General features: G+C 34.0%; 1 protein-coding gene across 1 annotated transcript in view; it reads right to left on the reverse strand.

Moving 5' to 3' along the window:
* LOC131840659 (uncharacterized) overlaps positions 1-15,598 on the reverse strand; it is a 138,326-nt gene that overhangs the window by 15,257 nt on the left and 107,471 nt on the right. The window contains exon 5 of the mRNA XM_059188835.1: positions 878-2,778. Coding sequence (XP_059044818.1) covers positions 885-2,762 — 1,878 coding nt within the window. The 5' untranslated portion in view covers positions 2,763-2,778 and the 3' untranslated portion in view covers positions 878-884. The remainder of the gene's footprint in view (positions 1-877; positions 2,779-15,598) is intronic.

A 15,598-nucleotide genomic window follows, 5' to 3' on the forward strand; every position in this document is an offset into this window, starting at 1 on the left:
GGTAATCCGGCCCCCCTTGTAATCCGTCATTGTCTATTATTTATTATTGAATATTACTTTGACAATATACCTCAGAGTGCATATACATACATACATATATAACATAGAATCTTATCACTGGATCTGTAATTTGTCGGATTACGAGATACTCTTTTGTAAAAAATTCCGGACTATAGGGGACCCTTAGGCAGTACTCTATAATGCAACAAATTCGATGGTCCGACACTGCCCTGCAAAACGTTTGTCGGATAACCGGGGGTGCACTGTACATATTTGTACTAACTGTGTCTGCGGTTTTATTCGCGTGAAATTTAAAGCCTATATGTTATTCTGATATATAAGCTATATTAATGTAAAGTTTCATGAAAATCCATCCATATTACTATGTTGTAATATGTTTTCACTGTCGGCTGTAATCACTTTTTCATTGTCAGATTATTAGGCAGTATTTATGATATGGTATTTTTTTATATGTATATGTATATTTGTAGGGATATTTATGTATATACATATGTATAGTTTTATTTGTGTACGTTTTATAAAATTGTTTGCACCGCCAACAACTTACGAGTATCTCTGCACAACTCGTGGTTGCCTGGTAGAAAATGTGATTAGGTGTTAATTCCGCCATATATGTATGTATGTATGACGTGCATTAAAATTATTAAAATAAAATAAATAAAATCCGTTCAGTAGTTTTTGCGTGAAAGAGTAACAAACATCCATTCATACTCACAAAATTTCGTGTTTATAATATTGATAAGATTAAGATCTATTTTGTTTTCGTAGCACTGTCTATGTATATAGGCTACGGTTGTAAATTTCCATTACTTAGTCGTTAGTATGATTAAGAACACATAGAAAATATAAAACTTACCAAGTGATTAAAGATATAACGTCGGGACCTTCTTCTGAGTTCCCAAGGACAGTTTGTTTCCAATCTTCTTGTAATTCTCATTTTTTATCCTAGGTTTTGGTTTCTCCGTTTCCACAGGACAACCCTTCAGTTCCCAAACAAGATTTGTCAACGACTTCGGCCTATTTAACTTCCTTGATCTCTTCTCTGGTAATTTTGGACCATTTCCCGAATCTCCTGACGTTCTTCCACCGGAATGACTCGAATCTAACGTTCCATCTAACTCCATAGCCTGATGTATATTAGAAAGGCTCTTGTACCTTATGTTGAATATGGGAGAGTCTCCTTTAGTAATTGGACGTACCGGACTAGTTATTGGACTAGGATTCTCCTTGGTAGGAGAATTGCTTTTTTGACGGAACACCATTCTATTTTTGTTATTGTTTATGTTATTTTTTATGTACAACTTGGGCAAATTGTTCGGAGCTGGGGCAATGGAACATTTTTCTTTATATACTGTAATAGGAGTTTCCTTAGCAGGTATGGCAGTTTTACGGGTTCTTTTCTCAGCTTTTTGAGAACTCAATGGCTTCTTAGTCGGTATAGTCTCTATGGGTGGTGGTTCGGGTTTTATTTCTGTTATTAAAGGCATTTGGATAGGTGTCGGTGCTGGAGACGATGGTGCCGATTCGTGTTTTGGTTCGTTCGAATATGGAGATTTTAAATTTTTAGGTAGAGGAGCAAACCCTCTAACATAATCATAGATTTGATCAATTTCATCATATTCATCGGGAATACTGTTTTCATCTCTGTGACTACTGTAGATATGACTATGACGGGATATGTGTTTGTGTTGATTGGCAGTGTCTGATGAAGCGCTTCGTCTCAAGAAATATCCGGTTTTTACCAAAGGTGGGGCATGTAGTGGCGCATTTAGTAGTCTCTTTGGATCACCCAATTTACCATCTAGTACATGTATTCTATCGACCACATCAACTAGCAAACGTTTGCACTTTTCAACTAACCTAGAGAACTCCATGAAGTTTTTGATTTGCTCTTCATTTTTACATTTTTGCATTTTAAGGGGAGCCGCTAAAGGTAAGGCTACTAAAGCATTACCTTCTTTTGGTAGGGGCAATGCAAAAACATGATCTTCTTCAAACATTGATAGTAACCTTAATTCAGGAACAAAATGGCTTGCACTCTTCAGTCCTCTCGGTGGAGTGCCATGTACAAGTCTTACAGTTATCGGCAAACGTTTCGTTAGCAAAGTTTTAGCTGTGTGGACTCCACTTATGTTCTCTTCTTTGGCAATAGCAGAGAACTTTCCTCTCTGATCCAAACTCAACAACACTGTATCACCTTTAGAATCAGTACATTTCAAATATTTATTTTTACCTAAAAACGCCTCTCCTTTGGGCATTATAACTTCGCCAGCTGGCATATTTCTCGCTCCATCAGCTGTTATATTACCTTCTAGATCAGTTTTAGCACAAATCACCCGAACAGGTTCTCTTACTAAACATCCATCTTCTAGTTTTCTTCTAGATAGTTCTGCTACTGATTCTATACATCGTACTGCCCTACCTTCTTCACTGAGCAGTTCAAAATATCCTTTATAAGTATCAGGAATAGCTATTCTAGGACCAACACTGACCATGCGTCTTCCTTCTTTCAATTTTATGGCTTGAGCTATGATTTTCTTCCTCTTTCCTGCGGATACAAGTAGAGCAGTACTCTGAAGGCCTGGGCTGGGCAGTGTGGGTACACCGAGACCACCATACTGGCCTTTGATGATTTTAGCGACGCTCGGCAGACGGTTCTTGACGGCGAACTCTCTGAGATAGTGGCCCTCGTCTAACCAACGAGACGCTGCCACCACGATTTGGCCATCCGTGGCTGCCATCGTGGGTGTGTCACATCTGGAAAAAAGAAAAAAATATGTTAAGGCTACGTCAGACATTATAAATCTTTTGTAAGGTTTGATATACCTTTACAATGATAAGATACTCCGATATGTTTCTTTTAGAATATTATTATAGTGGTATATCCTTTACATCATCATTCGCTTCATCCTTATCCCATTCATGTCATAATAAATGTATGAGAATTGTATATGAAAAGGCGGATTTATTTTTATGGGTTTTTAAATTCAGTTAAGCTGTGAAGGCCTGAGATAATAATAAATGAAACAAGAATGAATAAAGTTAACTTTAAATTATTAATTACTTACAGTTCACTTATAATTAAATTATCTATTTAAAAGTTATAGATATCTATATAAAGAGCGAACTTCAAGAATTTAATACTAGTAAGCATAATTTAAATATAGCTACAGAATACAGAATACTGCAGAACTTTTGCAAGTATTAAATTAATTTATTCACTGCAAACCAACCGATATAAGACTTTATTATCACAAACATAGTTTTCACATTTAATTACCAGCGATAAAATAATTAAATACATTGAAACATAGCTCTATATCCATATAAATTCAATTGTTTGCACCTTTGCACATTAAACTAATTCAGTGTTAGTCAACCTTTTACTCTATAGGTCGCAATGATTTACGTTATTTTTTTTATCCTAACTTAAATGTACATGTGGGTCATTAATCATGAACAATAAAGTATTGCTATTTAACTGATTATAAAATCGATTATTTTCTTTTATTGGGATTTTTTCTAGACTAATTTTATTTTAAATAAACTAATCAATAAAAACTACGAACAAAGATGTCTTTACATAGTATAAAATGTAAACTCGTCCGCTGTTCGCAACAGATTACAATGCAGTTTTTAGGAATAGATAGAGTGATTCAAGAGGAAGGTTTATTGCATAATGTACATTCGTGCGAAGCCGGAGTGGGTAACTAGCTATTTATAAACCACCAGTGTTCTTAAAAAATGTATACATTTCAAACATCCTTTATTAGCGGATACTTATATAATTGATATTTTATATAAGTCAGTTTTTTTTATATTTTATTAATTTTTATCCAATTCGCCAAATCTTTACTTAATCGGAATTAACACGAAGCACGTACCACAAATAAAATTAGACCTTGCATTGACTGCAAGCAAGCGGCCCTGCCAACATTATTACGGGAACATTATACTAACTACAAGTTGCATTAATAATTTAATAAACTTTTGAAGATACAGCTTTGTGTTATGTTTCTTTTTCCTTTGCGGGCCGTATATTGATAAGCACTGATATATTCGGCGAACATTAGGCGGCAGATAAAATCCGTTATATCATAAACGTATACTAATGCAGTGTTAAAACTAAAAAGACGATGTACTACTAATAAAGCTGGGGATACACTAGGTGCAACATTAATATTATTAATATTTTTGACCATCACAATTTAATTACTGTTCAAAATACCTTTCACCATCGCACCACTCGACATCAACAGGGAATTCATTCCTAAAAGCTGAAACCTAAGTGATTCGGACAGTGCGGTTTCAGAGGAGCTTCCTCCCGCGTACACTTAGATTGTGGAATAAACTACCTGCCGAGGTTTTTTCGAGAGACTACAACATGGGGTTTTTCAAGAAAGGTATATTAAGGTTTCTTTAAGGGTTGCAACGCGCACTGTTTGACACACCTGGTGTTTCAGGAGGAGGAGTTCCATAGGCTACGGTAATTTTCTATCTATCCTTGACTGCTATCAAAGTCACAATTGTGGCTGGACTAATTAGGATGAATATTTCAATGAGTTCCTGAATAGTTTGAAAATACAATTGGACTCTGTAGCGCTGTTTTGCCGGGCATTATGAAGTCTTTTGAGCCTTTTATTATAGAAGTAAAATTAGTGTTATATAAATAAAAAAAATGCTTTTGATTTTGATCTCTCAACATCAGCTGGCCCTGTTAGTATTGAAGTAAAAATAGTGCTATATATATTATAAAAAAAAGTTTTGATTTTGATCTCTCAGTGTGCACCCATGCTAATATGCGCGGGCGCAGCCGCCGGCGCGTAACGTAGTGTTATTCGGCGTTACATCAACGTACCATTGTTTGTGTACGTTGACCTTTACCTCGTTCGATACAGTTTGTTTTCCGCGGAAACGTATTATTGCATAATGTTTAACTAACTGCGGTACAGCCGTGTTGTGTGGGTCTGTCTGTTTGTTAAATTTGTACTACTAAATGGCTGAACGGATCTTGATGAAATTTGTCGTGAGGATAAACCGTATCACAAGGATGTATGCATCATTTTTATCTTGAAAAACAATCTGGGACGGGGTAAAATATGGGATAAAAGTGTGTGCATGAAGTCGTGGGTAAAACCTAGTGCATAATGAAATTGTGACAACGATGAAAATTATTTGTTTGTCTGTTATTTCATTAAAAAAAAACTCAATATCGTATTTTTTTAATAATGATAATGGAATCGTGCACCCGATTACGCCAGCGGTTTATGCTGGCGGGGTACCAGTAGAGGATGATAAAATGAGCATGAATTCAGGTTAGTCAGCCCATCATGAAAAATTCACCAAGAATTTATCATGATGGTTTCCACGGGAAACCGCGTGGAGGTCAATCTGACGTGGTTCATTGCTAACAAAGAGGTTATTAGTCCACATTACTAACAATCCCCCTTCCCTCCAGATATTTAGTTTAGTATAGTCATCTTGTAAGGACAAACTCGTGCCCACCAATAAGATTTATCATAAAAATCAATAACGCAATAAGTGAGGATAATAATAAAATTGTTATTTGGATCAGAAATTATTCTAAAATCTCCACAATAGTCTCATTCAATGAATAGATAGCTACATTCGGAAATATCACAGTGTCATTGTTAGACGCGATAATCTTTGATATTTCTATAAAATTCTTATATATCTGATCAAACAGACTCGACTCCTAAATATACTATAGTGCATTTCGCTAAATCATCACTAAAAAAATAAAAAAATATATAATTCAAAATTCGACTTTGAAGTATCAATTTTAAAGTCGATTTCCGGAATATTTTTTTTTCTGACTTAATGCACTTTATTATTAAGTGTGCGATATATTTAGTCTGAGTGTACATCACGACTTCATCGCACGATTAAACCTATTGTGGGAGATAATATTGCCGGTAACTGTACTCGATAGTTGGTAGACAAATAAGGAGCTGGTTGTCGGGCCACAGAACTAGTGGGATAACGGATTATTGTTTGTATTATAAGCTTTAATTTTGTTAAAAACTAGCAACACTAATCTCGATTTCGCACAGGTTCATTAAACAGCATAAAATAAAGTCGCTACCGTTGTCTGTTCGCTTAAAACTACTAAACTACGCAACGGTTTTTAATGCAGTTTTAAGAAATAGATAGAGTGATTCAAGAGGCAGGTTTATAAGTTTTTATTACATGGTAGCTAGTTTAATAAATTTCTAATTTTAACACACACATACATATTGAGAGACCCTTCGATATTGATGTCCTCTACAAAACATCACTATATTTTTTTTGAGGATGATAATGGAATGGTGCACGCGCCTGCGCTAACGGTTTGCGCTGGCGGGCACCAGTGGAGGATGATAGGATGAACATGAAGTCAGATCAGATAGCCCATCGTGACAAATTCACCGGAAATTTATCACGATGGTTACCAGGGGGAACCGCGTGGAGGTCGACCTGACATGGTACATTGCTAGCAATGGGTTCATTAGTCCACATTACTAACAATCCCCTCCCCCTAGTCATCACTATACATGTACATCACTTTGCTCTATTGTCAATAATTTCTGTAGTATACGATCGATATGTTTTTTTTGTGTTCTTTTCAGTTGGGCCAAATCTATTTATTTGTTATTGAGAGGCTTGTTATAGTATGTTATAGTAGATACCTATCAAGTATTACGACACACCCTCAACGGCGATCGGATCCGACCACCTAGCATGACGCAAGAAGGTGCGCTACCGAGAAAGACACCTGCGTCGAGTCAGCATTTCAATTCCCGCAGCAAAAGTACCCATTTTCTTTACATTTGATTTTATATAACTTCACTTACCGATCACACATCTAAAATTAATTATTACATATTATTGTAATAATTAATTTTAGAATTAAATTTAGTTTCATTTTAATAATTCGTTTTTGGGTCTTCTGCCAGCGACTTCAATAACTGGCTAAAAAAATAAATAGATTTAACCAAACTTTTGGGCTATTGTCAGGTGCTTGGACCTGTAGTACTACGACCTATATATATCTATTGTGCTCGCCCTTTTTAAGTGTTCGCTACCCGTCAGAGACAATAATTATTAGGAGCGATGGTTTTTATCTCCTCAGGATAGAGTTGTATTTTTTTTTCATGTGGGATTCAAATAAATGATAACGTGATATCCATGGTCCTATTCATGTATATAGGCAACAGTTACTATTAACCATAAGTTGGACCGCCATTTTGTTTGCTATTCAGAGGCCGTATTATGAACTCTTATTCCCATTCAGTTTACGGCTTAAACTGAACTGCCTGGCGATTTCGTATTACGAACGCTATTAGCCAGCCAGTCAGCGGTCACGTGATACCTGAACGTCTTCTGCCCGAAAACTGACCGGCTATTTCGTATTATGAGCGTTTCATTTGACAGATCTAAGCGGACGCAACTGTCAAAAAGACCGTTTAAAGACAATTCAGTTTACGGTGGCTTCATATTAGCTTTTATAGAATTGTTTTCTAATTTATAGCTTCATTATTGTAATTTGGTTATTATTTCTATTTCTATGTCAGTTTTTATTATGTGTAAAACATGTTTGTGCAGTTATTTCGATTGTTTTTGTTTCGTTTTAATTTTAATTATGTGTGATGAACTCGAAGTATTGGAGTTTTTGGAAATGTGTGCACCCTACGAAAAAGAAGTAAGGAAAGTGAAAAGACGGCGATTACGCGACCAATCCAATCCAATTGATATAGACAATGAACAATTTAAAAAACGTTATAATCTAAATAAAGGTGCGTAATATGCGTGCGAACTCATGCCGGTATCATCGAAATTTACAGACCTACCAGTGGAAACTAAGGTATATTGTATTGTAATTATTTCACTAAATCACTAGCTGACTACGTCAGGTTTTAGTAACATTATTATTTATGCTGCAGGCTCGTATCAACGGCCTACTAGTGATATTGCTGTTCATTCGCTAGCACAGCCAATGGCAAATAACCGATTTATTGCATTTACCCAACATCCAAAAGTAAATACATATATAAAATTCCAAGGACATCTGAGTAAAGGATAGATAACAAATATTCAAAGGTATCTATTTCTATACAATTAGCAACTGTTATTGTTGCAAATACATCTATGAGTGCCATGTACCATACCATATGATATAGTGATAATATATATGGTAAAATGTATGCATACAAGTAAAGCCTAGAAAGCAAGTATACAAGTATGCAACAGTCTGATGATGTGCAGTCTCTCCGGCACTTTCCTCCGAGGACAATTAATTAAATTAAATTAATTATATTTTAGGTTTTATAATTGGAATTTGGAATGCTGGGTGTATTGGGCTGTATTTGACTGTACACAGGCCCCCCCATTGTAAATTAAGAAGAGATATTACTGTAGAAAAAATACCATTCATTAAATATATAATTGGTAAGTGAAATATAAATTAAAAGACATGTTTAATAATATAAGCACTTTTAATATCTTTTTTTAATATAATTATATAAATTAACAATAAACAAGATTTTAGACATACAAAATATGTTAATGATTATAAAGCTACTTATATACCTACTAACAATAAATTGTTTACTTAAATATAAAATGACCATAACACTTAGACATATGTTTCAAATAATATTTATCCATTAATTATTCTCTTATGTTTCAAATAATCTTCATCTATGTAATTAATCTGGAAAAAAAATTTAGGTTAGTAATGCTGACATGGACATTATGAGTGTGGATGCCAACTGGAACTGGAGCTACTCATGACATTTGGGCAAACCAGAGGCATTAAGCAACATCTAGAGGACTTAAGCTGGAATAAATCTTTATGATTACTTGGTAAGCACAAAATTTTATTATGAAACTACAAACATCATTACATCCAAGCTCTAAACTTCAGTAATGTAGAAACATAGTTATTTATCAGCACCAACAGTTATTGTGCTGTGTTTTTAATGAAATAATACTTTTTGTAAATAAATATTAATATTATAGTATATAATATGTTGTTTTTTTTTTAGGAGATCCAGGATATGCTTTGGAGAAGTATATCTCAAATGTTATATCAGGACCACAAGAAGCATATTACACTGTAAGAACATGGAATATCATTGAGAGCACAATTGGGCTTCTAGATTTAGATGCCTACATGTACTTTGAGCTCTTATAGAGAACTAAATGAAGGTCTAGCTGCTAGACAAACCCAAGTTGTTTAGTTGTGGAACTAAGAAATTGAAACATTTATAAATAATAATATTGTTAATAGGTCAATGTTTTAATTATTTGTTTTTATAATAAATGATATAGGTACATTATTTATATCTTTTATTGGTAGTTATAATTGAAGGGATATGATAATTGTATTATATACTAGTTATTACCTATGACTTTGTCCATATGGCATACCTAGTTTTTGTTAAAATAAATCAAATATCTCAAATAAAAGCAACTTAAGTTACTCCTTTACACAACTCATTACATATGACAGTGAAAGTATCCCTCAAATTTGGTCCAGCTGTTTCAAAGATTAGCAAGAACAAACAAACGGACAGACAACAATTTTTTTTTAATGTCATTTATCTTACCTTATCTATGTATGCATTTACTGAAAAGCTGTTGTAACTGGTGAACTTCAAAATTACAAACAGATACTTCAATTTATTTGCATAGATACATGTATTTCAGATTTTACTGAGATTCCTATTAAATGAAATAAATTAAAATTCAGATGGTTACCTTATAACACTTAAACTTGACAATCCTTTCCAGTCTTTAAACTCCCCTTTTCCTAAGGAGTTTAATTGTTGAGCGACGTCCTCACACAAGCGATTGGTAAGGTATTCTTGGGCGGACTTATTAAAGCCACTTGCCATTTCGCTATGGGATTTTAAAAATCCCATATAATTTTAAATTACCGGTACGATACACGACGTTGGCGAGGGGTTTCAGTCCGTGATCTACAATTTAGTTAGATAAATATACAAATATAAACAGTTAAATATTTGCATCATTTTAAAAAAACATTACTAAGAAAATGTTAGGAATACTTACGTTAGGTATATTTTTCACAATAATTGAATTATTAAATTTAACTTGCGTATAAAGTCATGGAAAGGCTAAGTTTCAAATTGTACATTAAAATCAGAATTAAGTACTTTGCGCGGAATTTTAAGTAGATGCACAAAGTTCGTTTGGATATTACAATGAAAATATTTTTTACAAATAAATCCGAATTATTAAAAAAGACAATAAAACTGTCTGGAATATTTTTGTATATTACACAAATTCTACCATTGTATCTTAATTACTGTTTTCTATATTTAATTTACATTTATTTAATTAATATTTTGTCCAAAAAGTGACACACAAAAACTCAACTTAACGTTGCAACGAATGTATGCGTATCCGAACGCAGCGCGAGAAAATCCACTAACCAGCCAGAGACAAACTATCCAGGCAGAATACGGTTTGAATTTGGACCCTCATAATACGAAAAAGAACAATTCAGTTTAAGGCCGTAAACTGAACTGCCTGGAAACTGACTGGATTTTAAAGAGTTCATAATACGCCCCCAGATGGCATAAATAAAACACACGTCCGCAATTTTCTACTATAAAATGTATTTTTATGAAAACTGAATGGCAAAAAGCTGATTGCTTGCCATTCGAAAAAAAATCATATCCGCTGGTTTCGCGGCCTCCCAGCCCAAGTTGAGCTGACGGTCCGCTATCCAGCAATTCCCATGAAGCGAGCCGATTTATGGCAACAAGATCTGTCCAGACTTGCCCTAACTTGGCTTGTCGTATTTATGTCATTTCATTATATGAAACTATGAAACATACCAAACAATGACTGTTTGACAGCCCCTTATACAAACGATAAAATATATATAGTACTAGCTCTTGCCCGCGGATTCGCTCGCGTTAATTTATCCCCTTAGGGGTGGAATTTATCAAATGCCTACGTCATAACATCTACCTGCATGCCAAATTTCAGCCCGATCCGTCCAGTGGTTTGGGCTGTGCGTTGATCGATCACTATGTCTACCTTTGAGTTATATATATTTATATTTATATATAGATAAACGATACATTATAGTAATTATTACGTTTGTTTTGACAACATTGTGACCCAGTGGTTTACTGTTCCGGACGGAAACGGAAGCGACTTCATTTTGTCTATACATATAGATAAAATTGGAGTGTCTGTTTGTAATATTGAAATAACCGTTTTTTACTACATACATATGAATATAAATACGGTACATACAATAAAATAACATTTTTTACAATTTTTGTCAGTATGTCTGTTTGTTCCAGATAATCTCTGAAATGGCTGGACCGATTTTGACGGAACTTTTATTGGCAGGTATCTGATGTAATAAATAGTAACTTAGGGTACTTTTAATTTAGAAAAAAAAAAATCTTTTATTTTAGAAAAATAAAGTTAAAATATAAAGTCTTCCATTAAATAAGCATATTTGTCAATTTTATCAAGCAAATCCGTGAGCAACAATTAATATTTTATAGTCTAATTTACCACCCGTTGTCTATGTGAACCCTTGGCTTAGATGAGCAATTGTAACATTTTATTACCATTACGGTAGTTTAATAGTATTAATAAATTACCTTAATTAACCTGAGAGAATGTTTAATACTTGCGCCTTTATTAAGAGTAATTGGGATATCTTACGATAGGACATATCTCCTTATATGTTACTCAGAATAGCAAAGGCAGTGATTATGACTAAGAAGGAATAGATGAGTTTATTTGTTTTGGTATATTAATTCCCCTAACTAATAATTTTTCGTGTACAGACAGCAATCAGTTAATATATAATAATAATGTATAATATATTTTAGTTATTATATTATATTTTTTAAGGTTTTTAGTTTTTGGTTCATTGTTCTAGTATAGGTATATACTATTTTATTTGTATAAATATTTTTCACATAAATAAGTTTAATTTTATATATAAAATTCTCGTGTCACAGTTTTCGTTCCCATACTCCTCCGAAACGGCTTGACCGATTCTCATGAAATTTTGTGAGCGTATTGAGTAGGTCTGAGAATCGGCCAACATCTATTTTTCATCCCCCTAAATGTTAGGGGTGGTCCACCCCTAAATTTTCTTTTTTATTTTAAGGCAAAACAACGTTTGCCGGGACAGCTAGTAACATACATATATAATAATCAAACATTTTTATTATTATTAGTGGTCGCCCAGTAGTCGTAATTTTAAATTATAGTTACGTTTGGTTTTGTTTTTACGACAATGTTAATCTATTCTCAATTTGACCACAGACTATAAACAAATGAGTGTATTTTGTATATGCGTGTGTGTGTCAAATACATGGTCGTGTGTGTAATGCGTAAAAAATACATTATATAAATAAGACAATTATTGATATGATGTGTTTATGGATAATTAAAAAAAAATATTAGTATTCTGCACTCCTTCTCTATTTAAACTATAAATGTGGAAAATTTCATACAACTCCGTCCACGCTTTTCGTAAAAAGGGGTACTAAGTTTTTGTCAAACTAATTCACTAGGCCACTACGCAGTCAAGTGGTATTAATTGTTCCATCAAAAAAAAAAGAATCATCAATTCTGCGTGCCGCTTAATGCGTAGTAGTCAGTAATTAAGGAAGAAAGGCGTTGTTAATCAACAAAGGTGTTCCAGATATGGTTTTTAAGTTTTTTCTATTTAATGTGATGGTATAGAGCTTTCCAACCGTTAAATGGACCAATGGATTCAAATTTGCATAAAAATATTATCATATAACATCCATTGTCTAGCGGTTTAACACACTGCTTTCCTTCAATGGTCGCGGCTTCCAAGTTGTTGGATGAAAAACCCATTCATCAAAAAAAATTGCAAAATTTAAAAAAAGAATGGCGTACGAGCTGCCAGCAACATCTTTATTTCAAATTTTTCGAATTCCAAGATGGTGGAAAACCCATGCTTCTAAGTTGTGACGGCTCTTCCTGTTTGATGTACTACAATGTAAGGTACAATGTAAGTGAAACAAAACTAATACGACGGCGCACAACACTTTACACTTTCGTGTCTCACCACCTATTAGCGGTTACTCACCGAGATAATGTTCCTCTCTTTTCCATAGACCTTTAATTATTAAGAACTTCATTGTTCATTATTTGACGGCCTCGGTAGTCCAGCGGTTTAGCACACCGCTTTACTTCCGATGGTCGCGGCTTCGATTCCTTGTACGATGCAAACATTTGTAGTCATGAGTACGACTGTTTGTATTGAAATTGCTGTTTTTTTTGGTCTTACCTCATCTGGAGGAAAATGAAAGATCTAGGATGTAATCTAACCCTTACTCAGAAGAATATCTATTCGCAATAGACTTGGACAATCCAGGGTTGTATTATATATATATTATTCATGCATTCATAATTTAAGAGCTACGCTCTTGTCGGTGGAGCTCTTGCCACTTTCCGCGATCTTCCATCATGCTCTTTAATTCTTGATACGACACGACTCCCATTTTGTCCTCAATTTGTTTGATGTAGCTGTTCCCCTCCCCCTCTTTCCTTCTATATATATTATGTATTTACAAAAAAAATAAAGTAGTTCCATCAGTTGCTTAGTACGCCAAGCTATGCACAAACATACAGACAGAGGCATTTATCATATTAGTAAGGATATATATATATATATTCTTTATTACACTTTTAAATACAGTAGTAAACTTAAATATATACAGAGTGACCAAAGGTGGACTTATCTCTAAAAGAGATCTCTACCAGTCAACCCAACAGTGAGGCATAGCTATTAGTGAGGTAACGCATATGTATGATTATTTGTCTATATTTTTTTTTATTGGGTTGTTTGGGCTATTGTCAGATGTTTGTAGCACCTGTAGCACTGCAACCTACATAGATTTATTGTGCTCGCCCTTTTTCAAAGTTCGCTACCTAGACCCGTCAGGGACAAGAATTGAAGGATATTCTTAGGAGCGATGGTTTTTACCTCCTCGGGAAAGAGTGTAAACTTTCATTATTTTTATTATATCATTATTTGTCAGATATACTGTTCCTGACGTAAACGGATTCGTAATACAATATTCTTTTATGGTCCATTGAACATATAACTGGCCGTGACTAGACGTAAGCAGAGCGTAACAAAACCCTTCAAGCTTCATCATCACATGAAATAAGACTGAATAAAAATACATACCACTTGCGCATGCCTGCAAGCAATAAAGCTTTTTAACTTATTGCCCAACAGTTTAAAAACAGTACGCAATTGGAGATCTTTTCTAAAATAGCTCCCCAAAATATAGTCGAGTTCAGTGATGGCTGGATACGTCATACTCGTGAACGAGTGCTGCTTGTAGGACTTGTTGGAACAAGTGGAGATCCCTAAAATATGGTCGAGTGCAGTGATGACTGGATACATCATACTCGTGAACGAGTGCTGCTTGTAGGACTTGTTGGAACAAGTGGAGATCTCTAAAATATCTCCCTAAAATATGGTCGAGTGCAGTGATGGCTGGATACGTCATACTCGTGAACGAGTGCTGCTTGTAGGACTTGTTGGAACAAGTGTAGATCTCTAAAATATCTCCCCAAAATATGGTCGAGTGCAGTGATGACTAGATACGTCATATTCGTGAACGTGCTGCTTGTAGGACTTGTTGGGACTGGTCTGCTCTAATCACTACGACTGATTTAATCTTATTGTGTATTTAATATTTGACCCTAATAAATTAGTGTTAGTTGGTAGTTTGTATTCACACATTTCGACTTAAAAATGTAAAGTTACAACGATTATTTAAAAGAGCAATACACAAGTTTTTGCTGATTATTTTTTGATGAGACAACTTTCCGAATGAGCGATAGATTATAAGAATGATAACTGTCGTAGTTATCCTTCTTTTAATAAATCGCTATAAATTCAAAAGTAATTAAATTAAGTTTATTTGAATAATGATTTTCTATTCTATTCTATTCTTCAACTAGCTGACCCGGTGAACTCCATTTCGACTCAGAATAATGTAGAGTGTCATAGTTTAATAACTAAAAAATTGTAAAACTAAAAAATAAATCTCTCTTTACGTAAATATTTTCTGTTGGTCAGGTTGTCTGTAAGAGATTGCTAATATAGCTGTTTTTAGATTTGTAAAGCATTTTTTTTTAAATACAGTATATTTATTAAATCTTTGTTTATCTGTGCATAATAAAGAGTTATTATTATTATTCTTTATATATTGCTGATTAAATGCCAAAGGGCCACATGACGCAAACGGTAAATTTTACAGGAGAGCTCATAAAAATTTTCACAGTAATATTTTTACTTTTATCATGTGTTAGCTCTAGAATCATGGGTGTCTTTTTTTTTAATATAAAAGTTATATCGATTTAGATACCATTTTTGGAAAAAAAAATAGTTTCAGTTTTTTTTTGCATTGTAGCCCTTTGGCATTTAATCAGCGATATCTATTAATCTAAATATATATAACTCAAAGGTGACTGACATAGTGATCTCTCAACGCACAGCCCAAACCACTGGACGGATCGG

Source organism: Achroia grisella, unplaced genomic scaffold, assembly GCF_030625045.1.
Source record: "Achroia grisella isolate CSIRO2021 unplaced genomic scaffold, CSIRO_AGI_Agris_v1 utg149, whole genome shotgun sequence".
NCBI lineage: Eukaryota > Metazoa > Arthropoda > Insecta > Lepidoptera > Pyralidae > Achroia > Achroia grisella.